The sequence below is a fragment of the Amblyomma americanum genome, chromosome 3 (genome assembly GCF_052857255.1).
Source record: "Amblyomma americanum isolate KBUSLIRL-KWMA chromosome 3, ASM5285725v1, whole genome shotgun sequence".
NCBI classification, from domain to species: Eukaryota; Metazoa; Arthropoda; class Arachnida; order Ixodida; family Ixodidae; genus Amblyomma; species Amblyomma americanum.
The window spans coordinates 107,309,100-107,335,568 of NC_135499.1; the positions used below are offsets into that span (position 1 = coordinate 107,309,100).

At 50.7% G+C, this 26,469-nt stretch overlaps 1 protein-coding gene across 4 annotated transcripts in view; it reads right to left on the minus strand.

The window, feature by feature from the left end:
- Positions 1-299: 299 nt before the first annotated feature.
- Positions 300-26,469, minus strand: part of Acsl (Acyl-CoA synthetase long-chain) — a 47,831-nt gene continuing 21,661 nt past the window's right edge. The window contains exons 1-14 of one of the 4 annotated variants that reach the window (XM_077657705.1): positions 23,924-24,102; positions 12,213-12,354; positions 10,829-11,032; positions 9,921-10,098; positions 9,347-9,453; positions 8,394-8,683; positions 6,457-6,515; positions 6,233-6,297; positions 6,044-6,115; positions 5,315-5,454; positions 4,503-4,675; positions 3,174-3,437; positions 2,416-2,691; positions 300-1,477 (exon numbers count right to left, since the gene is read on the minus strand). In XM_077657705.1, the coding sequence (XP_077513831.1) occupies positions 1,299-1,477; positions 2,416-2,691; positions 3,174-3,437; positions 4,503-4,675; positions 5,315-5,454; positions 6,044-6,115; positions 6,233-6,297; positions 6,457-6,515; positions 8,394-8,683; positions 9,347-9,453; positions 9,921-10,098; positions 10,829-11,032; positions 12,213-12,354; positions 23,924-24,012 (2,238 nt within the window). In that variant the 5' untranslated portion in view covers positions 24,013-24,102 and the 3' untranslated portion in view covers positions 300-1,298. Of the gene's footprint in view, positions 1,478-2,415; positions 2,692-3,173; positions 3,438-4,502; positions 4,676-5,314; positions 5,455-6,043; positions 6,116-6,232; positions 6,298-6,456; positions 6,516-8,393; positions 8,684-9,346; positions 9,454-9,920; positions 10,099-10,828; positions 11,033-12,212; positions 12,355-15,654; positions 15,981-19,674; positions 19,877-23,923; positions 24,103-26,469 lie in introns of those variants that run through there. The other 3 variants (XM_077657704.1, XM_077657703.1, XM_077657702.1) reach the window with 3 other exon arrangements.

Consider the following 26,469-nt stretch of genomic DNA (forward strand, 5'->3'; position numbering starts at 1 on the left):
GTGCCGACCCAGCAAAGCAAAACAATGAGCCTACAGAGCCTAAAACACCAAGAGAGCTGCACTCAGATTTTGCATTAGGGAGAATCTTAATAGTCCTTAGAATTTTTTGTGCACTCTAAAGTCAACCACACATAGCAGGAAGAAGTCAACTTGCACTTATAGGTCCTGCTTTGCTGCACATAAGCTGAGAGATTGCGTGCATTACAGAAAACGATGCCTTGCTTCATGAAGGTCACTGGCACACCTCGCATACCTTAAGGCACCACGACAGTGCACACAGAAAATAAGAGGATTGAGAGTACTGTCCAACACTTGTAGATTTATTGTTTTCACTGGGGGTGTTGGAAATAAAGGCACAATTATATTAGTCGGAGCAATTTTAAAAAGTCACGACAAGCAAACATTCTGAGAGAGGAAAGAACAATTAAGAGACTAAGAGTAGAGAGAGAGAGGCCCCCACGAATAAAAGTGGATAAGCACACAAATAACACGCAACATGGTCCCCCGTTCTCTGAACTAGCCAACAGTGTATTATATAAGAGAATGCCATAAATAGAGCAGTAAACCTGCTTTTACTATTTACAAGGAACAATGTGAGAACAGTAGTTGCGATAAACAGAAAAAAAAACTAACAAAAATTGGCCTCTGCGCCTCTAGGTAAAAACTTCCCCAATCTCATCATTCACCAGGGAACACTGCTTCTGCAGTAAATGCAAAAACCATCCTTGTTTTTTTATTACACCTGTATAATAAATTAACAAAGGATGCAAGAGTCCCCTCCAAAAACTGAACACAAGACTCGAAACTAAAAAAAAAAGGAAAAGTGTGCATACCAGAGGTAGAAAAAAAAAAAGGAGGGGGAAGTGTACATGCAACACTGTTCGAGCAGTTTTCTCCCCTCCCCTCACAACAGCCAAGAGCCACACTGGCCATTGCACCAGAAAAAAAAAAAAAAGCCTGTGTGCGCTTGGTTTCTTTTTCCTCTCCCCCACAGTTTGCAATGTCGCCATGCAAATGGTTTTATCACAGTTCCTTTGCTTGCTGCACTTGCATGGGCACAAGGGGAGGAGGAGGAAAGGGGAGAGAAGCATCTTTCCCGTCGTTCTTTGTACAGACTGTCCTATTTACACACGCGTGTTCACAGAGTCCGAAACGCTCGCGTGGGTGGTGTGTGCGTGCAGCCCATGTGCGTATGCAAGTGGAAACAACAGTCGCTGGAGGTGGTTGCTTGTGCTTGGCAATGCACAGTCGCTGCTGGTAGTGGTGGTGGTGCCCGCATTGCAGTGTGCACCTGTTTTTCACGAGGACTTGGACGCCCGCAGCGAGGTGTCGTAAAGCTCGTCGATGTCATTTTGGTAGAACTGCTGGATCTTCTTCCTGCGGATCTTGTAGGCAGCTGTGACTAGGCCAGTGTCTGGTTGCCAATCCTCGCGGCACAACTTCACTTTCGTTGGAATCTCCATCTTTTGCAGGTTGGCTGTTGGAAGAACAAGCAGACAGAATGAAGCTGCTGCTGCCATGTAGACACTACAATCGCAGAATGCAACAGACTACGCGAGGAATACTGTCGAACAGTCACTGACTTTCGGGTTTTAAAAGAGCTATTTTAACAATACCAAGATGTTCTATATCAAGATGCGTTATGGCATATCTACAGCCAATGTTAAAACATTATGCAAGAGCCACTGACTGCAAAAGTATGCTTCAGCAGACTTTTCATGCCCTAAAAAATTGTTACCTCTCCAGAGAGCACTATCACCCAACCAGGATCCAACTGGAGCTAAGGATCTGTAGTCAACACACGGTCAGCAAACTACCTAACAGCGCCTCATGAAACCTGTTTTGTGGCATTGTCCAAGTCACTCAAAATGCACCTTGCAGCATTGCATGTTTCTGTTTCTACAAATGTCAGAATTTCTAAATATTACCTAGAGGGAAAGTTGGTGGCACTGTACTTCATCCACCATGGAGAGAGGCAGGAATGTCGGGAAGACTAGGCTTCGAATTTGGCTTGGCTATTGTTGGGCATAAAACGGATTCAGCCGTAACAATAGGACTCTTCTCGAGGCAAACCTTGAAAAAAATGGTGCTAAAGTTTCCATGACGGCCTAACCCCGAACTTTCACTTGTGTCAAATTGATTGAAAAAGAAGAAAAAACACTATTCAAATAATTTGATCCGTCCACAGAGGAGAGCATTGAGTATCTACTGGTTCCGAGAAAGAAACCAAGTTTTCAGCCAAGCCAGATACAAAACCTCTTCCCGGCATTCCCACGGTGGATGAAGTGCTCCTTAAGAAACTTTCATAGATGGTGGCACCACTCTGCCCTCTAGGCAATATTGAGAAACTATGAAACACTCGTCTTGACATGTGGGGCGAGTATATGTGCAAATGAAGTGGCGCGGCATTCCTACCTTTGCGGGCGTGAGAAATGATGGCCTCTACGGCCGCCTCCACCACAACAGGGTCGCTGCAGAGCTGGTCGAAGGTCAGGTGACCCCTTCCCAGCTTGTCGGCAAGGAGCTGCAGCTGCTTGGGGTTAGGCGCCACCAGCGCCACCAGGTACGTGTGGAATGAGTTGCCGTACACGCACAGGTTGTCGATGAGTGGGCATGTCTTCAGTTCAGTCTCCACCTTGCCCAAAGAGATGTACTCGCCGAACTGGAGTTTCACCAGGTCCTTCTTGCGATCTTTGAATGGAAACAATAGAGGGCAGGGTTAGGGAGGGAATGAACAAGTTTCGCCATTAGTGTTTCAAGAAAACAAAACCCATGTGATACAAGTCTCTACGCTTTATACCACATTCCAGTCTGTACTTGAGGACAAACAGGAATAGCTAAACTTTTGGTTTTAGGAACACTTAAAGATGCTTTAATCTTACATGCTACATCCTTGTAACGCAACCTTGCCACCTGAGCCTACAAGTGGGGATTTTTTGGATAACATTAAGTACACAAAGCTTGAAACGGAAGATGCTAGGCACTAGAAGGCCACAGATGGAAGCATGTGAAATCATAATCCAGCCTCAGCAAGAGGCCTATCTACTACATTTCAACCACAGCATCGCTCTAGTTTCTTTCGTTCAAAAATTGAAAGAAAAAAAGTGAAGTTGGTAGCTTTGTAATGAAACTACACACATTACTATTACATCAAAGAAGAGGGGCATCCTCACCGATAATTTTGACCGTGCCATCAGGGTACATCTCGCCAATGTCACCCGTGTAAAACCAGCGGATGCCATCTTCTTCCCTGTAGCACTCATTTGTGAGTGCCTCGTTCTTGTAGTAGCCCTTGGTGATGCAGGGACCCCCGACCAGGATCTCGCCACGGGGGTATGGTTTGTCCGTCACGTGGTAGTTAGCTTCGTCCCAGTCCACCAGCTTGATGTAGCAACCCACCAGGGGTGCTCCCACACGGCCAAAGCTCATGTCATCCACTGAAAGTGAAAAAAATTCACAGTTGAGAACAGTGCTCCAATGCCCTGCATTGCCCTTGCATCATTTGGAATGCGGAAGAACCAACTTGGGAAAAGCAGTGCTTTGAATGGGTGTGTCCCCTACACAGGACTGGAATTTCCCGCTAAATGTTTAAGACTACAGCGGCGCACCTATTACGCATCCCCCTTTTATACTGCGACACACATGTTTATGATGAAATCAGCGCAGCCCTGATGAACCCTCCAAGTACATAGGGCAATGAAAGCATAGATAATAGGATGTGCGCCCGAGGACTGCTGCGAAGTGCCCGGAGTAAAACAGGCTGCTAAACTAGTTTACTGGCAAATGTCACGAGATTCTTAGTTATTGAGATCCTCCGAAGATACTGCAACAGACTAGCAGTAATGAGCCTTGAGCTTTGAGTGCGTGATGAGCACCCGTCAGTATGAAGTGCACTTTGCCTCGCCCACTTTTCTGAGTGCTTCACTGTCGAAAGCCTTGCGGAAATCAATTATGCATTCATTTTAATGTAAGGTCATTGTGTGATGGTAAACCAGTAACAACGTTAGCCTTTTAATGATAGAGAGTGATCAGATTCAAAGCACTTTCGCTACAGTTCTGATGTGAAAATGTTGCACCTAGCAACACAAAGTGGACGGCGCTCTTCTTTTAATCCATATTCCGGCAGTGCCCAATCCTAGAGGGCTCATGTCGCTAGAAGGAAATACGCCCCTAGCGTGGTGGCATCCCATTGGCTTTCGCCCAGCATAACAAAGGCAGGTTAGAGCTGCACTGAGGCAGCGTGGTTCGCGGTTGCAGGAAATTCCGGGGTCTGGCGTGCGGGACGGTGTACAGAGTGTCACAGGCAGTTATCATCTATTAGCTCCCAGTGGAATGTACCACACGGGCAAAGTTATGCATACAGAAGTTCGTTTGGCTTACTTTCTTTTTTTCGAATTATCGGCTGCCAAGTTCAGGGGTGCGGCCCTTACATGAGTATATATGGTGTTTACCAGCGGACACGAGATGCAACATGCACATATGCATGGGAGGCAGCCACTCACAGTCCATAATGGTGGCACCAGCAGCTGTCTCCGTCAGCCCATAGCCCTGCACCACGTAGCAGTCAAGGCAGGCCTGGATGAACTCGTGTGTGTCAGCTGAGAGTGGTGCTGAACCGGTGGCGATCACCTTCAGCTGGCTGCCGAGCAGGGCCCGCATCTTGTTGAACACCAGCCTGCCAGGCACGCAAGGAAGAAGGTTAAAAGCAAGTTGGGGATGGCTACATACAGAAAATTGTGAGAGCACAATTTGGGCTGGGCATTTCACCATGCTCCAGCCTTGTGCTTGCGCAAAGTGAGAGCCTGCAGTGCATTCCTGTTGAGGACCTTGGCAAATTAAAATACTCCTTCATTACTTGTTATCACATGCCCAACCCAGAAGAATATAGCAACAAGGCAATCTTTAAGGAGTTTCAAATTAAAAACAAACTGAACAAGAAACTTGCAGTTTACCATTTCAAAATTGCTACCCAGGATGTCAATATGCTTCTACTACCAGTTTATCAAAACTGCCAAGTGAATGCCAATGACCTGCACTCTACTGGAGAGCTAACCAAAAAGAAAAGCCAAGAAGCAGCATGCAGATAAGATTTTCCAGCTTGCAGCTTGTGGTAACTCAAGTCTTAATTGGAGCTTAGCTACTTCCAGTGATTCAAGAAACCTCGACTACAAAACAGCCATAGGAATTTCTTATAAAAAATGGCACTCACAATGTGTCTACTTGTACACAGTACGTCACTTCTTAGCAGTGCTGAATGTGCACCAAACATCAGTGAAGACCACAATGCCATGACTAAGCAGGAGTATTGCCTCACCTGTTGAGCAGTGGCGTGTTGAAGCCAAGGCGAAGCCAGAAGGACTTGTATGAAATGAGATATTCAAAGAAACGCTTGAAGAAGGGCCCCCTTGCACCAGCCACTTCTGTGATGCTCTTGCGAATCCGATCCAGGATGAGCTGCACGTGGAGAAAGAGAGACGAGCACAGCCTTCAGAAAAGTTCCATCAAAGCATGAAGAGCAACGACATATGCACTTCTTTCTAATACATGCCCTCTACACACAGCACAAGCCTCTGCTTGAAATTTGACCCTCTGCAAGCCTAAGGAATGGGCTTTATTAATAAAATCTGAACCAGTACGGCGTTGCAGGCACAGGATGCGTCGCATCCCATGGCATGAAAACTTCACGACTGCACTCTTGTCTAACAAAGGAAAGTCGCATCAATCATTTGCTTCCTGTGTATTCATAGGGAGAGCTCTCTTAAGGAAAGCTTTTAGATTTGCAGCCATGCTCAGGGTGTCGTGAACAAATTTCCACACAAGGCGAACTTTTGTGCAACAATGACACATTTGTCACATTACTTTGGCACAAATTAGTGCCCCCATCATATCACCAGCACTGAAAAGTTGTAATATGTGCATTATTAAAAAACACTGAAGCTTTGTGAACTGTAGATTGCCAGGGTAACAGCGACAGAGCTAGTAAGGAGCCCAGTAATGAGTCCCTCGTTTTGCAAAAACGAAAAAGAAAAAAGCAGGAACTCACTGGCACAGATACCATGATGGTAGGCTTGAGCAGAGCAGCATCTCCTTTGCAGCCCTTCTGAATACCGGTAGACTGCAAAAAGGGGGTGGGAAGAAAAACAATGAGTATGCTGACAGAGCACGGACAACACCTGGGGCTTGATGCAGGCACATGCAACAAGCAAAACTTTCAGGCCTGTTGTTTACACACCTTGTCCGTCAGTGTCAGTGGTGAGGCATAGCCGATCCTTGCTCCCAAGGCAAATGAGAGGCACTCTGCAGAAAGAATTGAGTTTAGTATTTTAGCGCAAGAAATTTTTTGCTTGAAGCTGTCTAGGAAGGCACTGCATTGAACAAAAGAATAGAATAGCACAGCTTGACAAGCAGAGAGCTCCTAAACTTGACTTATTTCAAGAGATGTAATTGGAGACTCACCAGCTGCCAACTCCAGGACGTGTGCAAGGGGTAGATATGCAATGTATGAATCAGCCTCACTGTGGAGGAAAGGAAAGGGGGGCAAACGTTAGGCTAGAAAGCACAGAGGAGAGAGCTGCGGCAATCAAGAAAACTGCACCACATGGTGCACGCAACTGCCCTCCCAAGTGCTTGCACCCCAACTTGCTACAAGTGGCCTCAAAAGCAAGTCTGACAGTTCTGAAATGAGGGTGCACCCGCAAGTAACCTTGGCAAAGTCACACTGCGTTCCTGTGCAAAACATTTAAATGCTACATTTGCATACAGGTCTGCTACGGTCCTGATGTCCAAGCAGGCCAGATGTCAGCACCTTCAGGTCACAGGCCTGTGTCTCACTTCGCTGTGGTGACTGGGACACCACCACAGGTGTGAAAACACAAAATAAGCTAATGGCATTATGTGACGGCAATGCAATGTATACTCTCTGCATGTTGAAGGGACAATGAAGATAAAGACAGATTGCAACCGGTGCTTCCAGACACTGCAACATAACTGGCATTGTTATATATGTGAAATTAAACCCTTGAAGGGGCAAGTTTTGGGTGGTTTCTAGGCGACAGAATTTATCTGTTTGGCTCAATTTGGCCATGATGGCATACGTAACAGCAAAACACAGAGGTTCAGGCAACATGACGAAAACAACTTGCAATTTATTACGCCATCAAAGTAGCCCGTGTAAGTTACCAAGAGCATTTAGTAAGATTTTCTGCATCGCTGCATTCTATATAAATGAATTAAAATTTTGAAGCATAGCTGAGTGCTCCCGTAATGTCTTATGGGCCTTCTTTACACTACAAAGTTCTAAATTTGATTTACTAACCCCGTCAACACAGATTAAAAAATGCGAATATTGAACAGCAAAATGTTACATGCACAATCGTCACACAAGACATGCCCATGCATGCAGAAAAGGATAGGATAAGCACTGAAAGGACAAGCTTACAGAGCCATGCTGTAAAGAAAAAAAAATGCAAAATCGGACATTAAAAATGCATGGCTTCAGGCTGCTGTCCACTGGTGTCACAGTTGAAAAAAGGACAATCAAGGCAAGAAGGAGCACATGTTGCTCGCCAAGGTGCGAGCCAACAGATGCAAGCAGCATGGTGTGAAACAGCAAGTTTTCACTGAAGGGTTTTGATGGCAGGACAGAAATCAAAGTACACTCAGAAGGGCAATGTCTGGAAGTGCCGTTAAATCGAAATGACCAGCAGTCAAGCGTGTTACTGTGCACAGCGACAGGCTTTTTCTATGCAAGAGATCACACACACTGTGCAGGTGGAAAATCAAAACAACAATACCTAGATATCGCTTCCGTGCTGTCCATTTGAAAGCCACAAAGGAAAAAGAAAAAAATGGCTTATGTGATACAGCAGTTTAACTTCAACATTCTGCCACTTCCTTGTCTCTTACATTTTGTATGTGACATAAAACCAGTCTTGTACACCTCACAAAATACTTATGGTGGGTCTTACGTGTAATAAACCAGCGTGCAATCAGAGCCCAGAGTCGGCACAGAGGCAAGTATAATAAGCTTTTACAATTTTTTTGTCACAGTGGAGCAAGGCAAGTTATTTGGTGCAGCAGTATAGACCAGAACGTTACGGTCAGTCAAACAATTGCAAGCACAAGATCTGTTAACTTCGCAGAGAAAAAAATTGAGTTTGAGAGTGAAACAGCACAGGGCAGTGCTGCACACTTCACGGCAACGGCTAAAGACAATCTGCTGGTGCTGACACTATTGCTAGAGGGATTAAATTACTGGCTCAACACTCATTCTGGTGCCCAAAGCTAGTAAGGACAGTGGGCTACTAGCAATGCTGTAGTGAGAAACCAAACCTTTTTGCTATAATGACTATAGTCTGAATTACATGCACCAGTTAAGATGGATGAAATCTTACCCAACGTCCTTGCAGATGATGCTGAAGCCCCGTGCGGTGGTGACAATGTTGCCGTGGGTGATCATGACCCCCTTGGGGACACCTGTTGAACCACTTGTGTACATGATGATAGCAGTGTCGTCTGTGGTGGGGGTCTCTCCCCGCAGTTCAGTGTCGGCCGTGCGGCCAGTCTCTTCCAGCTTGGAGAATGGGATCATGCGCAGGCCCTCGGGCGCCACAGGTGGAGCCTTGGCTACCGGGTTCTCCATGTAAATTACGTGCGTCAGCGATGGGATCTTGTGGATAATTTTCTGGAAACAAAGACGGGAAAAGCAGGGCACAGAAGCTCAATCATGATGCAGCAGTTCCGGAAGCAAAGGGTAAGCAAAAAATCAGTCCATCAGTTATGAAATCAAAAACCCCACTGCTCCCTTCCCCACAAAAATATGTGTGTGTGTGTGTGTGTGTGTGTGTGGGGGGGGGGGGGGGGGGGGTAGGCATTGATGGTTTGCAAAGGGTAGCTCGGCAAAACTGTGGTCAGTGCACTATGAAACTACACATGTGTTCCCATGTGCCACACACCACCGGAGCCCTTGCAAGGCTTTAATGTGGTGCATTACAGTTTACTCTGCAAGCTACCGGCTTGGCTATGAAACTGAACCCTGTTTAGTGAAAATCTGATCGTCCAGAAAAAAAACGTGTTTAGCCTCAACATAAAGTATGACCCCACTTTGTCCTGTTACATATACAATACCAGCTGTAAGCTTCTGATGCTAGGTGAAGAAGGCATTTTTTTTTTTTTTACAGTACTGTGTGTGATGGAGAAATGCATTTGAAGCCACACACAGAGCAGCACGTCCCATTAGTGCACGCGCACTACTTCTTAACAGCATACTTTGGACTGCATTACAACTTCAATGCCTCAGGATAAGCCTACTGGTAAATTAACGCAAGAAAGATGAAAGGCTACTTACTGCAATCCTTGGCATGAGATCATGGGAGGTGATGAGATGTGTGGCCTCTGTCTCATTGATGCCATGGATGATACCATCTTCTCCAAGCGTTGCATAAAGGGTGACAACTGGGGGGAAAAAAGCATTCATTATGAACAGTGAATATTAACAATTCTGTTCAAGGAGCGAAAGAAAATGGAATGAGAGTAGCCATGTTAACGAGCATAAGCTTGATAAACTGATAACATACGACCTTGCCGCAGCCGGACAGTCCGACTCGTGACTATATGATGGGCAAGATAAAACAACATGCCTACCCTAACTCTAGACTTGGTGAATTGGCATCCCACTTGGAAGTTATATCTCCATGGATTTGGAGAACAAGTACAGGAGAAAGGAAGCCATGATGAATATTTATCAATACTGATGGATACAACTCCTGAAGTTGCCAAAGAAAACAAGTGTTAAAGGCCTCTAAGGCTTGTTACATCAACCGCACTAGCGACCTCAACATCATCCATTACTGGCACCATGGCAAGAACATTATGTTTACAGCTGCAACAATGGCGAGACACAGGCAAAGTGGGGGACCAACCTGGGATGTTAATGCGCAGACAGGCCTGGGCAGCCAGCATCCACTCGATGCGCGTCTCGGCCAGGATGACTACATTCTGGCGGGGGCGTACACCAAGCGCCATCAGACCACGTCCAATCAGGTCAATCTTCTCATCTGCCTCGTTGTAGGTCAGCCACTTGTAGTCACCCAACACAAGCTGCAGGCAGAGTAACAAGAGGTGGCCAAAATTACGCCTAGCACAACCAGAGAAATGAAGCTGCACAAGCAGGAACTGCCATCTAAGAGCACCCTCAAGAGTTTTGCGTCAAAACAGCTCCGGAGATGCCCACTTTTAATTTTCCCAGCCTCTGTATAAGTACCTGGCCCTTCAACGATCATTAGCAATAACAAAATATAACCTGGTTACAGGGTGCGCTATAGTAGGCTAATGATATTAGCAGGAAAGCAACACAAGAGCCCAATGACTCCTGTTTGCAAGTGGAAGCCAACATTACATTTTAACCTCTATTTGCCAAAACCCAGGGGTAGGAAGGTGAGGGGGGGGGATCCTCCTACTTGCACTTGAAATTTCCTTATTAAAAAAAAAAAAGAATGGAGGCCAATGTGGCTTTCCCATGCACAAATTTTGCGTTTGAAGACAGGAGGGTCATGCCTCCCGAAATCTGCCCTTGGCAGGACTCTTATGGTTTTTGTGCTCAGGGTAATCCTCTTCCAAGTTTTGTCGGTCACCAATGGCATTGCTATCTTAGCAAGGGCACAAACACTGCATTAAGCACAACTGAAATTATGCATGCCATGCAGGCAGCTCAATGCTGGACAAGAAGTGCAAGCTCTGCAATCCGTTTGCAAGGGCTGGAAGACTGTTTTGAGCAGCAAGGATACACTAAAGAAAAGGCATGTGGTCACAGGGGTGCGAGAGCCCATACCTTCTTGAAGACCTTCCCGTCAGCCTGCTTCTCTTCACTCTCGCCCAGCACCTCTCGGGTGCCAAAGCAGGGTCGGTCGCCAAACATGTGGATGGCCTTGCGAGCAAGCTCGTCCATGGTACGCACTCCGTTGAGGCTGTCCAGCCCATTGCTGTAGGTGCGCACATAGGGCGCACTGGGGTCTCCCTCAATCGCACACTTGGCCTGCACACAGAGAAGGTCGAGGTAAGGTTCAGGCAGCAGCTTGAGCACACCCAGCCAGAGAAATGCTCAGAGTAGTATGATAACTGAAGACACACATAGGCAAAACAAAGTTCCTCGCCTATGGGCCAAGCTTGCCAGGATACTCATGCTTCACCGAGACAAATAAGCGGCAGACACCGAGAAACAACCACACAAACTTGGGAAGCCACTGCTGAATACTTTTAGATGTTCCCTGCTACATATACCAGCATCATAGACCGATCATAAAAGTCGTGCAACACCACGATGTGGTTAATGCGGCGAGTTGGGCGTGTTGGTACATACCTACTTTCCAGAAAAGCAGCGCTAAAAGGATGTGGACAAAGAAAAGGAACGAGACTTCAGCGCCCGTCCTTGTCGTCTCGGCTTTGTCCACATCTTTTCTGCTTCTTTTCTGGAAACCACAATGTGCTTCTAAGATCTCATGTCAGCTAGAGACAACTGAGGCAAAAAGCTAACAGGAAGTGCTATTAGGGCTTTGCGTGATGAAAATTAGCTTTGGGGAAGAAGAAAGCTTTGGAGATGGCGGGGCGATTCCTGTAGTTCAATCAATAGGACTATTGCGGCTAACAGCATCTAAAAAAAAAAAAAAACTTGTGTCACTAGGTGGCTACAAAGAAAGATATACTTACAAAATAGATATGACCATAAATTGTAATAATTCTAGCAGCAGTGGTGCATCTGGACCATGCACAATTCATGTGCCAAGATCAAAGTGAAATCAGCCAGCTGCTTTTTAAAAAATTGTTTTGTTTTTTTCTTGGAAGTTTTACCTGCCAAGGCAATCGCTACAGCATTCCTCTTGCAGATGAAACTTCTGGCAGCAGCCTACTCATTTGGAACAGTGAATTTTATGCTGACACAAAATTACAGCAGACATTTTAAATATGTAGGGTACAGAAGACCGGCCCCTCTATCCTGTTCACATTTCTTGCTCAAATTCCCACATGAACTCTGCACGAATTACCTCAACTATATATTCAACTGTGTTAAATAACCAGAAAAATGAGAGATTCTCTTCAACACTGCCATTATCAGTGGCACTAGCTCGATACGCTGCAACGTCCGGCAGAAAGGTGTTGCTGGCACCCGACACACAACAGACTTCCACAAGCATGCAATACATTTGCTCCACACTTACAAAGGTCAGGTTCTTTTTCCTCCAGTAATCCCATGGCCTCTGGCACACGAAGTAGACTGGGAGTGTGACAACGTCGTACGCAGACACCAGGACCTTTATAAGGCCCAGGGCCAAATCCAGTCCCAGGTTAGACATGTTGAAGCTGCAAGAGGCAGAAACGATGTGCACGCTCAGTCAGACTGCCCACCAAGGAGCGCCCTATCACAAAAGCCAGTGCAGCATTTGCGGATCGGATTCGGGGGTTAAGAAGAGCCGCGCCACTTTTTATCACTTGGAAGATAAGCCCAAAAAACACCATATGCACACACACATAACGAGGCAGTGTCGCACCACTGGGCTCAAGTTGTGCCCTCTATCGGGTCCTGCTAAAATATGGCGACATGCTTGGAATGGAGCAGCACTCAAGACCCAAGAGTCTAAGGAGGGAGATTAGGGACTTGGAGGCACTGTGGAACCTAAAAGGAGGGCACATGCTGAAGAAAGAACATAATACCACAGAGGAGCAAGATAAGATTGCTGCAGTCCCTTCTAGCAGACAGACTGTTCCACAAATGGAAACAGCGAACACAGGATCCTGTTTATCAGTGAGTGAAGCTCATATGGCAGGCAAAGTATACGGCTAAGATTAGACTTGGGTAGATTCGAAAGAAGGCAGTGGGTAGAACTAGCACAGGAGAGATGTTCTGGAGGGTGAACGATGAGAGGTTGTTTTGCACAACACACGGACAAGTGGTCTAGCACAAGACAAGCAACTTGACGGCCAGTCAGTGTGTGACTGATGGCAACTGACAGGATGCATCTTATGTTGCATTACAGCAACAGGCTCAAGGAAGGCACACCACAGCTGTGCAGTGAAGGCCTGTACGTCCTATTTGCTGCTATGTACAAATGTACAAAAGCCTTTGCAGCAGCACTGATGCTTATGGTTATTAGCTGAATTTTACTCTGGATGAGAGCGATTATTAAGTGGCTGTCCGAACAATGTGCAGCAGCTGGCGGCAAACATTGCACTTCACAACATAGCTGCCTCAGTTGTTTTTGTAAAATGTTGCAAAACAGCATCGCACTTAGGATAGGGTTTGCACTTCTACCTCAAACATGCATATCAGAGCGCTTATTACATTAGTCCATATTAGGTCAATGCTGAAGACAAAATTCAACGCAGTGTACGTGGTGCTGCATAACAAGGTCACAGGAAATGCCATCCATTTAAAACATACATGCACATAGCAATGCAGCATTTCAGGAGGAGAGCAGGAGAGCCTTACTCAACATGCAGAGATTTACAAACTTGAAGCACAAATGGAGCATATCAACCAATTGGTAGATGCAAAGATGCACTGCAGAGAACAAACTGGCATACATGCTCAGTAAAGGAGGGGGTGGAATTTAGTAGTGCATTTAGCAAGTAAACATACTTCAAGGCAAGCATGATTGGCCTATGCTGCCTGACACATAATACCCTTCAAGCACTGAAACACGCTATCATTACGCAACACATCTCGAACTAGTGCTGCGGCTGAAGAGGGTCTCTACTTGAGGCATAAAGATAACGGTCCAGAGACAAACATCACCAAGGGCAGCTTCGCATGAGTGAAATCTGCGCTTCGATTACATCACTTAGCAGCGACCGCTCGCGTCCAAGGCTCAGTGGCCGTAATCGGCGCTCCTCCGGGACTAATGCCAAGAATGAAGACGAGACGCTGCTTCTATCTCAGTCACGCACACATGGGGCCAAGTTAGGGCACAAAATTACGGCAGATATTGGAAGAAAAAAATTACCGCCTTGCACCGCATCCCAAGTTCGTGGCCTCCGAATTTACGCCGTAACAGCACGACCACTACCTTTCCGCTTAATCGAAATACGATAATCGAGACTCCCTCGCGGCACACGGTTCAGATTTGGCAAGTCCCGGGGCAAAACACCGAAGAATCGGTGAGGACATCGGGCATGTGCACCCGCACGCACGTACAATCCGCAACATCGACAGCGACGAAAAGAAGTAAATAAAAACACTCGTCTCCTTGAAACAAAGGACGAACATCGGTGCAGATAGCCATCGAAGATCTGATCTGTCATAAGCGGAAACGGAGGAGATCACAATCTCGATGAAAATAACCTGCCCGCAACCTCAACTAGGTGCTCTCGCCACATTCGCTTCAGACTGCGATAGTTCGGCGTGACATGATCGGCCGCCTCATGCGGACACCGATTCTCTTTCATTCATGTAGGTTTAGAACCCCACCAGAAACGTAGGCGCGGCGACCTGCAAAGCATCCGTTACCGATGATGACCGGTATACATGTAGGCAAGACGTAATGCACTGAGGCGGTGAATAGCTATCATTACTCATTTCGCCAAGTGAAAAAGGTCTACTACACGCATACCGGCACAGGTCAGAAGCAAAGTCGAAACTACACAGCCCGGCAGCTAAGAATAGCGCAAGCGAAATAACCTTTACATGTAGCGGATCAGACGACGCCGCACACTGCACTAGAACCGCCACTGGCCTCGATGGTTATCAGTGCCGGAGGAGGCCGTCCGGGATAACCCCAAATAATAAATGAACAAAAAAACCCACAGCGCCAGGCGTGAGAAGGGCCTCGCAGGAATCCTTGGAAAATCCTAGCGGTATCGAATCTCGGGAGCCGTCAACACCAACGGGAGCAACGCTGAATGAGCGCCGGGGGGGAAAAGAAACGGAGAAAACGAAACTACTACTCTACCCACCGTTCAGGACAGATTGCATCTCGCGAAACGAAACTAAGTAGAAGTGAAACCGCTTCGCTCACTAACCATGAACCTGCTTGCAGCGGTCATTAAAAGGGGGGGGAGAGTAACGAAGGCAAACTCGATGCGTATGCGCATGCTCGACTCGCGCATGCGCACTGTAACCGCCCGCAAAGCGACCACGTGCGTTAACCGTACTTGTGACACTGAAAAAGGTGAGTGGGCTTTGCACAGTGCCTCGCGGCACGAGTCTCTGTAAACAGACAACGAAAAAGCTTCCAGGCACGGCAATTCGTCACCGGACAGCGCGGGAATGACTTCGGGAGCTACCACCGCATTTCCTCTGGTTGTCGAGAACGAAGCACAAACAAGACCGGCGCTTTCTTTCAATTTTAATCATCGTAACCTGGCGGACAATACGACCAGCGCTAGGTAACCTGCACCTCACACACGTCCGCAGCGTCGTCAGTCCACGCGGCCCCGAAGACGGGAGTTCAAGGCGCCCAATCGTGGTCATCGCATCTCGAACAGACCCGGCGAAAGGCGCCTCTTCGACACCGCGCTCAAGATCAAAACGAACAATCAGAACGACGGCAGAGAGAAACGCCGCCGTACAGGCTTCGCCGGTCCTTGAAGCGTCTCGGCACAGCTTGGTAGGCAAGCGCAAACAAAAATAAGCCACGCCAAGGGCGACGAACGCAAACCACTGACCTGCACACACTGCGTCCGTCAATGCTACGAAATGGGTGCGCAAACAACGGTTCCACTATGCCCCGCGAGCTGAAGAACGAGCCGGGAGAAAAAATGCACGCGCCGCGGTGGGAACCGGCGTAAAAATAGCCGCCCTGGCCAAAGATTCACGCAGGGAAAGCCCGTGCGCCAAGCACCCCCATCTGCTGGCACCGGGAGAGGGAGCGGGTGCGCGAACTTGAATCGGAGAAAGGGGGGCGACGGTGAGAGCGAATTTGATGTGACGCGTGTATAATAAATCTCCTCCCCTAGTAGTTCCAGTGGACGCGCCACCGATCAGAAAAACCACCGCGCCGAGCGTCAGATGCGCGATTTCACAACCTGCGCTCGTGTGCGGCGCGCTTTGTAACGTGCGCAAGCATTGGCACAGGATAGATAGCGTGGCAGAAACAGTGCGTGCGCGCGCCAAGTTCGCGGCGGCGCGTGGAGCAGACGACAAGCTTGGTGGGGGAGTGAAAAGTGCGAGGAGGAAACGCGCGATGTCGATGACGTCAAACGAGAGTAGGCGTGACGACAGCGGAATAATTGCGGCCGCGCGACGGGACGACGGCGCAACGCGGATACGTGCGCTGGCTGGGTAAACAGCCACGCGACCGCCACCGCCGCGGGCAACAGGTTGCAGAGCGGCCCGAGCAAGGAGACGAGAATCTCCTGCGTGGACTCGGGCGAGAGCCAAGTGCACGAGAACCTTTCCACAAGCACATCACAAAGTTCCTCGCACGGCGGACCTGATGAGTAGGTGGGGAAAGGCGGTGACGCTACCAGCTAAGCGTAATCAAGCAGACGACGGATCACGACCAAGACGACACTGAGTAGGCATCGAAATAGAAAAAAGTTCTGTCAACAGTACTCCAAGCCAAACTGCCCGTCACGCGATGACCGGCGCCAAGAGAAGCATCTTTTCATGAAAGACAAGCGGCGAGACAAAGCGATGGTGGGGAGTGGAGAGAGAGATAAAACCCTGAACCGCATTAAGCAATCGCCGCACCGAGCCGAGCGTTGTTCCGTTCCGACACAGGACAGATTACTACCGCGACGTGCCTAAGCCGCGCGGCCCGCAGCCGCACATCACCGCTGCTAAGAATAGCACCGCCGTGTCCACGGCACGCACTGTAGCGGATGATGAAGGGAGCTGAACAGTAATACAAGTGGAGAAGAACAAGACTCAGGAGCGCAGAGGAGGCGGACACTGGACAGGACAGGCGAAGGATCACAGAAAGTAACCGGTTTCCGAAGCCCACACACACACGCACCGAAGGGACACCTGAACCGTATACCACGAAGGACGCACTTTGTGACGAAACTGCCCAGTGATGCTGACGATCAGACGGCCGCGGGTTTAACGGCGGAATAACGCGCCTGGGTCTCAATTAACCCGAGCGCTTTGGCGCAGAAAAGCCCTCATCCAGTAGAAATACCCACGGATGCGATGCCTGAACGACATCCTAACGGGACAAAATCAGTTTGACGCAAAACGAGCTGCCAACTAATGCGAGATGACGTCGGTCTCGTACCGTATATTATGCCACCGTTTGTACACGAGTTAAAGTTCTCGACAGGGGAAAAGTGAAACGCGTCCAAAACGTCACGATGAATCACTACACTTTTCTTGCACCCCATTTCCGCGTCCACGCCGCCAGGCTCTGAAGGAAGACGGATAGCATTTTCGCAGGAACAGGTGGCCAGACACGGCCCTTTCCCCTATTCATACAAATGGCCAAAGATCGGTCTGCATACTCTGGGGAGAGAAACCTACGACGTGTCACTGCCGTCTTCGCCCCCGTCGCGATTTCATCTTGCACACTCACAGGTGCACGAAGGCCCATTGTCTCCGGACACCAGATGCGCGCCGTCTGCACGGCGAAAGGGATAGGAACAATGCGCTTAGTCGGGGCTTTATTTTGAAATGCGCGCAACACGCCCGTTCCGCCGGCACACGTGGAAGAAGAGAGTCTGCAGCTGCCGCCGCTAATACTACAACCCCGCCAGCTACGCGTATCGAGAATAGGAACGGGTCAAAGCATTCACTGCCGGCTGAAGACCGTTCAAGGCCACATCTTGAAAGCACTGGCTCGGCCAACAATCACGGGCAGGGGAGGCTGGGGAACGACTCGGTGGCATTCCGCGTTCCAACGGGACACCCGGGCGATTGATATGCGCGCTGTGTTTGGGCTGCATTTGTTCAAGAGGCGGGGCCGATCGCCTCAACACAGCCTGCATGTGCACCCTTTGTCAAAAGTTTACAACCCAGAGGGCTTGCTAGACACACCGCGTGGCTTGTAGTGCATCCTTAGTGATCAAAATCTCCTGACGGAAGGAAGATTTCTGCCGCTGTCCCCCCGCCAATGTGTAGGACGTCCACGAATTCTAATGGATAACTACTCGTCTTAGAAGCGGGATTTAAACTTCCGACAAAGACTGTACCCTCCGTTCACAGCGTTTCTATCGGCCAAGTGACAGTCGCGAAAAGCCAACTAGTCCGGCGGCGCCGTGCCGCCTACTATCTGTTTGGACACAGCATGACGTGTACGAAGTGAAATAAGGCGAAAATGGCAGCGTATATTAAAAAAAAAATCGCTCTCCTCGGGTCGTGCCAGAGCTTCACAATAGTGCCCGAAGAACAGATTGCAGCCCGACGAGCGTTACGTTAAACCCATCGCACCAGCTTTGCCACGCTACATAACAAACCGAGGTCGAGGTGGCTTCCGCGAATTCCGAGGCTGCGCCTGGCGCTGTAGTCACGTGCGCTGCAGACACACGCGCCTACCATTAGCCGAATAACAGCAGCCGGCACTGACGCGAAAGAGCGCGTACCGCGCGCAGAGCACGCTCCAACGGAGCAGCGACACATTCTCCGCCATGCCTGGCGAGCGCCACGTCGCCTGTTGTCGGAAGGAGAGCGCGCGCGGCATACGGGTCGCAGTTCAATGGGTCGCCGACGCGCGACTCGTCTCGCGAGCAGTCGGACGGCTGCCGACCAATGCCTTTCAAATCGCGAGGGGGCAAACAGTCGGACGAGTCGAGCAGCACATCGCTCCTGGGCGACCGAGAGCTTCTACCAACAAAACCGTAGCAGCGGACGCACCGCGCGAAAGTTGGAGTGACGACGATGACAGTGAGTGCTCGATCACGAAAACGAAGTGACAGACGCACAAAGAGCAGCATCGCCCACCCCATTCTAGAAAGAAAAAAAAAAGTCATCCGACTGCGAAAAGGCACAGTGCGGCGAGGCAAGCGGTTCATATTTCGCGCACGGCGCTATTTTCGAATCAGCCAGAGCCATCTCCTCGGCAAGAGACAGCGGAGAGCGGGTTCCACCGTTCGACACGGCCGCTTCGTTCATCAGTGGCGCGAGGGGGGGGGGAGTGAAACCGCCACCGACGACGTCCACAACCACATGCTCGGCGAAGCCGTTTTGAAAGTGGGCCGAGCGCGAGTACGGCTCCAAATCTACGCCCGCCGATTTGAGTCTATTCATAGTAGCAGCCTCCCGGGCTGCCCTCCCCCGGCAGGAGGAGGGCGCGAGAGGCCTCCGTGCTCCCGTAAGCCGGCTCATTATAAATACGGCTGGTGTCAAGGGCGTCTCGACCCACATTTCCGCATAGTGGTCCGATCCGATCCACGTAGTGCACCCCGCGGGCATTCGGGAAAGGGCAGCGCCGGAAAGAGGAACGACTGCGGACGGAAGGATTTTCCGCGAGGAGATCGAAGTTCGCGGCGGGTTTTACGACTGCGCCCACGGCGGGAGCCAATGACGACTGCGTCAGTGCCGGAGGCGATCGGAAACGACGATCGCTACGCGTAGTGAGGACGGACGCTATGAAACGTTCGCGCGCGATCGATCTCCTGCTCCACAGGAGGCTTCCGAACAATGGGACGAACAGCAAAGCATCGGGCGCATCACACCGTGACTCGCACACACTGCGACTATGGTCGCGCGTGAAATGGCCTGCCAACAATACCGAAAAGAGTTGTACTCACTGTTAATCGTCTCAAACGAGCTGAGCAGTCGCTGCCGCGTTGGAAAAAGAAAATGGAGTCAACACTGTGCGAAAACAGCTCGGCGCTGCTTAACCGCACTCGGGAAGCGCTCTGAACACGCGCGCACGCTTTCGGGTCGCGAAGAGATTTCCGAGAAGCACGTGGGGCTGTTTAATGGCGCGTTGTACGCGAGCATTTGTTGGCACTGGCGTGGCTGGAACACGAGCAACCAACCTTGCGGCGGCAGTATAGACAACAGGGCCCACTAACGTGAGTCCCGGCGCAATATAGATTACGCCAGAGGCTGCGCCGGGGCTTGCGATGGCGGTCATTCCAGACGGAATGTCGCACGCGTGGTCTAGAAAAGAATGGGGTGGGGCGGGGGAATGGTTGCGCCACAGTCGTAGCCGGTTGAGGCGCATATATACCATATCGAAAGCAACCGAGAATTCATTTCTTAATGCCTCAGAACGCACGTAGTTACGCCATTCCGTACAATAATCTTCACAATGTTATTACTACTACCGCTGAATGTGCAACAAACCATTGCCTGCATTTGAATCATCGATGACACCGAGTCCTGCGTGTATCGAAACCATTCATTTATCTAGAACTGGAGAGTGGCACCCACTATGGGCTGAAAGGAAGGACCACCTCTGTCATTTTGCACGCAGAGGTGATGAATTCGCAGCAGACCTCGCTTCCTTAGTCGGGCCCCTGTAGAAGGGACCGTGGTTCCCGAAACGGTGAGATTCTCTTTCAACCCTTGGTTAGTGCGAGAGAGTTACAATCCCAACCAGACTGAATTCCGTCGAAGATATTCGCGTTCGATTCATTTCTTTGAATTACCTTCCTGAGCGCGCGAGAGCTTACTGAGCGAGCGCGAGCACATTTGTCAAGGCAGCATGAAAGAACTGCGCACAATAATTGGGAAAGTGAAATCACGAGCGATACGTACGCGACCGACAGGCAGCCGGGAACGCTGGGGGGGGGGGGGGGGGGGGGGGGGCAAAATGTATCTAGGAATGGCGCACTAAACTATGAACGAATTTGCCGGTTCACACGACTAAAATATGTGCCTTCTTTTTTGTAACCTGCTGACATAACCCGTCCAAACTTAGTATTATTGGACCGAGATTCCCACTGTTTGGCACAGGACGAAGCGATTAGTAGCTCCCTTTCGCTAGGCCTTCCCCAAGAAGAGCGGGTCTTTCCTGCGCACAGGCCTGTTTCTCCGTAGACGTCGCGTGTCAAGGACATGAGGTCCACAGTGGCCGCCACGGTCACTCGCGCCTGTTGGTGCCGCTCGCGGAGTAAACAGCGCGCGCACGCTCTCTCGGGAGTGGCCCAAGGCGTCACATACCGGTTGCCAGAGTTTCAATCGACGTCCTCTAACGTCTCAGTCAGCCCCGAATGGAAAACCGCGCGAAACAGCAGCGGTCCGCGTCCTTCAAGACCCATGGCGGTCCCTCAACGTATAGCGAAGCCGCGACTAACTGCGAGAAAGTTAAGGGGGGGATAAGAAAGCAGAGGTAGCTCGCGATTCTATCAAACAACGCGGACGTTGTGCACTCGGGAGACTGCTGTGTGTGGCTTTTGTTCTTGTCTTAATGAATTGTCTTCCGACTTGACTTTGTAGATGTGTAACTGCTTATAAGTGTCATGTTACTAAAGTGTATAAATACCGTCTAATAAATGGTCTTCTGTCTACCACTCGACCCGGAGCCTCGTTTCCGTTTCTTCCGGGACCTTCGTTACCACCACGACATGTGCAGGGAAGGGCTCACAGTGCTATGAAGCAACAACACCAACCGCAAAGGACAGCTATGACTAGTGCTTCTAGCGCGAAAAACTCCCCATGGGCCGAACAGCAAAACGCAGGGCTGAAGACGCACAGCGCATGCGCCGAGTCGGTATACCGGACATTACACCGCAGTACACCCCAGTATGACGTAGCACCCCGCACACCGAAGTACCCCGTAGGAGTATACCTGCAGTACACCCGCATACCTCTAGCGTGTCCGTGTACAGTGTATACAGTATGCATACGGATCGCCGCCGTCACACGTTTTCTGCGTCCAGGAAATGAAGGCTCTGCGCAGCGCCGAGTATACCGAAGAGGCTGCTACGCGTTCCGCCAAGCGTTTTTCTTTTTTTGACGTTTCTCCCCGTTTTCAGCGCGGTCCAAGATCACGCCACCGTCAGGTCCCGAGGGCGTGACTGCATGGCACGACAGAGGTCGCCAAAAAAAAGGAGGGCAACGACACATGCTGCCGAGCTGACGCGCTTTGCAAAATGTCCTGTTTGCACGCAGTCGGGCATATACCGGGTGTCCCAGCTAACCTGAGCCAAGGGCTAAAAAAGTAAATTATTAGAGATAGGCGAGTGAAACGAGTTGCATATTGGTAAAAACCATCTTGCACACCACAGGCATTTTTTGTTTCGCAATTAATAGTTCAAATATTTAAATTAAGAAATATTGACTTTAGACAAGAAGTTGTATTTGAAGAGTTCTCGAGCACCTTCAGAAATCCCCATTCCGTCATTTACGATAAGGAAACCCGCACGCGTGTCTTTCTTTCCCAGCTCCAAAGAAAGCCCGCGAAGTACAAAAATAAACCACGTGACAAGCGCATGCGCGCGCCGCGATCGTGCTGCTCTCAAGCGTGGCTTGAGCAAACGAAATCACCTGCAGCCTTGATTGGACGGCCCCGCAGTAGCGGCAAGGCCGATATGTTGACGGCGGCAACTCGCACCGTCGCACACTGCGGGGCCGTCGAGTCAAGGCTGCAGGTGATTTCGTTTGCGCAAACCACGCTTGAGAGCAGCACGATCGTGGCGCGCGAATGCGCTTGTCACGTGGTTTATTTTTGTATTTCGCGGGCTTTCTTTAGACCTGGGAAAAAAAGACACGCGTGCGGGTTTCCTTATCGTAAATGACGGAATGGGGATTTCTGAAGGTGCTCGAGAACTCTTCAAATGCAACTTCTTGTCTAAAGTCAATATTTCTTAATTTAAATAATTGAACTATTATTTGCGAAACAAAAAAAATGCCTGTGGTGTGCAAGGTGGCTGTTACCAATATGCAACTGGTTTCACTCGCCTGTCTCCAATAATTTATTTTTTAACACTTCGCTCAAGTTAGCTGGGACACCCGGTATATACGTTTCGAATGCATCCACATCAGCTGCGACGGGTGGCGCAATCGGTGGGCAGGTGGCGTCCCTGAGAAGAGACGCTGCTGCGCTCTGAACACGAATACGCCCATATGGGAGTAAAAAGAGGACGGTTTACTCCCTTTTACTCCTTTGTGTTTATACTGTACAGTGCTGTGTACCAATGAGGAGCTGCAGAAAGCGGCCGAAGCGTAGAGAACAGGGAGCCCCGAGGGTTTCTGCCGCAGAGAGCAACGCTCAAAGCGGCGAAAGGAATACACGGCCGAGGGCCACGAGCCTGGGCGGGATAGATGCGCGCAGGGCTGTTACGTGCAGACGTCGAACACACTCGCAGCATCCTGCGTGTGAGTGACGCGAACACTTGGCGAGCGCTCGCGGAGCCAGTCATGTGCCAGCTTGGCCCGCCGGCTTTCGGAACTGCCAACGCGCGTTGGTCAGTGCGCAGAGGTAATCACCAGCCTGACTGCATACACCGCAGGGCAAATGCCTCTCCCATGCATGTCTCTCCAATTAACACTGTCCTTTGCCAACTGCATCCACCCTATGCCCGCGAACCTCGTAATCTCATCCGCCCAGCTAACCTTCTGCCTCCCCCTGCTACGCTTGCTCTTATGGTCCAATCTGTTACCCTTAAGGACCAGCGGTTGTCTTGCCTTCGCATTACATGCTTTGCCCAAGCCCATTTCTTCCTCTTGATTTCGACTAGGATGTCATTAACCCGCGTTTGTTCCCTCACCCACTCTGCCCGCTTCCGGTCTCTTAACGTTACACCTATCGTTTTCCTTTCCATGGCTCGCTGCGTTGTCCTTAACTTAAGCTGAACCCTTTTCATTGACCTCCACGTTTGTGCCCCGTAACTGAGTACCGGTAAGATACAGCTGTTGTACACTTTTCTCTTGAGGGATATTGGTAAACTTATTCATGATCTGAGAGAACCTGCCCTATGCGCTCCACCCCATTCTCACGCAAAGCATCGCAGGGCGACGGATACAGCCGACTCGCGCGCAACAAGGAGGCGCCCCCCTGTAGACAAACGGTGTGGCGATCATCATCATCAGGAGGAGGATGTGTACCGTTTGGCGAGTCGGGCGGCCGCGGCCACGCATCCGGCCGCCACGCATGTGAGCATGGCCCGGACGCACCAGGCGAAGAGGTTGGTCATGGCGCTGGCCCAGTGGACGGGGCCCGCCGGCGGCGTCCCGGCCGGGGACGAAGTGGGCGTCGTCGTCGTGCAGGCGGCGACCACCGGCCGCCTCCACCTCCTACCCACGGGAAACACCACAGGACACCGGCGGTCGGTGGGCCATGGCAGAGCCGCAGTCGGGTTCCGTCGGCAGCGCGCGGCTCAGACAGCGCTTCGTCTTCCTCGGCCCGGAACACGAACGCGTTGCAATAAAAACATATTCGCCGCGAGGTGGCGGTGGCCATAGCTACTGCTTCCTTTCTCTTTTTTTTCTTCCCAGCCTGCGCACCCCCCGCCCGGGTGCGCAGTCACCGCCTGGCTATGGCCAATCCCCCTTGTGGGTATGCGCCATTTTGTGAGGCAAAGAACAGCAACAACAACCCCACGCCTGTGGTGCTGTGCCTTCGAGGGAGCGGAACCATGCGGTCTCGCCAAGCGTCACCACCAGCTACCACACAAAGCTGTGGGTCCTAGTGTGGGTGCGTATAGCAGCGGGGTAATATTAGCCGCGACAGCGTCTCAACTCGTGCGGGACCCTGCCAGGACTGATGCTGACGCGGCTGCAGCTTTGCCTGGACAGAGTGCTGCGCTCGGCCGTCCACTGCCGAGGCACGTCTTCGACGCTGACGTCAGCACCAGGTCGCGACGTTTCTCCCAGCGTCATCACCGGACGAAACGACGGTCGAGCTGCTTTAAGCATCCACTGCTGAAAGCCGCGATAGCTTGAAGAAGGCGCTCCCAAAATGTTCTGCAGGGCGCAGCGCATGGTGCGACAAGTGTCTCCGCAGTACAATGGCGGCCACGTCGCAAGCACGCGCAAGCTGCGCCCGAAGACCGACACAAGAGAAGACAAGCGTCGTGTGTGCTTGCATGTCTCGCGATTCTCATGCACCCAGTGCCTGTAAGCTGCGCAGCCGAGTATACCGCCACTCCGCACACCGCCAAGCTACTCAGGCGGACACGTTTCACGACTGTTGGGCCCAACAGGAAACCCTCCCTAACAAGAAAGATAACGGCGAACGCTTGCAGCGCGCCATGTAACCACCAGGCTAAAGCGCAAGCGGTGTAGCACGATGGAGATAAGATTAGCTGGCGGCACGCTCCGGGAGCTCCGCAGCTGATGCAGTGTGCAGCACTGCCCACACATCAGGAGACGCGGGCCCCCGCCGTGTCGAGTGTCGCGGCGGAGGAGACACGCGGCCTCGTCGTGCACGCAGGGAGCGGACTCCTGGAACAGCACTCCACACGGCGGCGGTGCAAAGTCCGCCCAAGGGGCGACAGGCCGATAGCGCGAGAGAAAGCGCGGGGCTGCAAAGAAACGCGCCACCGCCGCACTCCAAGACGACGAGGAAAGATAGATCGGGGCCAAAGGCTGGGCGCCGGCAAGCGAGGGAGAATAACCGCATGAGCGGGAAATGCGGCGCGAGCGGGCAGCAGGAATATGGAAAAATCAACACTATTTGCATGCGCCAGAATACCGAGTGAGAGGCGTACTTTTCTTTTTCGCAGGCGGTTTTCTTCTATGGATGCGCACGATGCTTTCAAAATTCCATTCAGCGCGGAAGCAAAAACAAGCAGCGCTCGTCCTGTTCCCTTACTCGTCCGTGTTGCCAGTTTCGCGCTCTCGTGTCTTTCACGAATACGCACCGACAAGCCCAGCTGCAAGTAATACTTAGCAAAAACTAATCTGGTTTTTGACTGCCAACTGGCAGCTATAGTGTGGGGCGCCATCGACTGTAGGGCTTGTTACATTTCGAGACGCCAACATGCCAAGAATATTCAAGCCACTGAGAAGCATCAATCGACAGAGGCTTCAAAGGGCCGTCGACGTGGTCGCAGCGCCACGAGTGCAGGTGGTGGCGTCTACAAGGGACCTTCCCCCCTCTGCTGTTTACGGGGTTAAACGGCCCTCCGCTGCCTGAGAACGGCTTTGGTGAACCTGTCGTCGTTGTTCCCGGGTTCGAACCCGACCGCGGCGGCTGCGTTTTTATGGAGGAAAAACGCTAAGGCGCCCGTGTGCTGTGCGATGTCAGTGCACGTTACAGATCCCCAGGTGGTCGAAATTATTCCGGAGCCCTCCACTACGGCACCTCGTCTTCCTTTCTTCTTTCACTCCCTCCTTTATCCCTTCCCTTACGGCGCGGTTCAGGTGTCCAACGATATACGAGACAGATACTGCGCCATTTCCTTTCCCCCCAAAAAAACCAATTAATGTGATGGGTGTAGAAAATGCGTCGGGAATCACTGTGATGTAATCACGTGTCCTAGTCTTTAGTGGTCCGCCTTCCAGGATGCCCCCAACAACACTCTTGCCACTTCTGGCAAGTTATGGTCCGCGCGCTCCAGGCTGCAGGGATCAATAGCCCGAAGGGGGTCCAATGGCAGCGTCGAAGGTCAGTCACCTGCACTTCACAGCGGTAGCGTGGGGAACTAAAG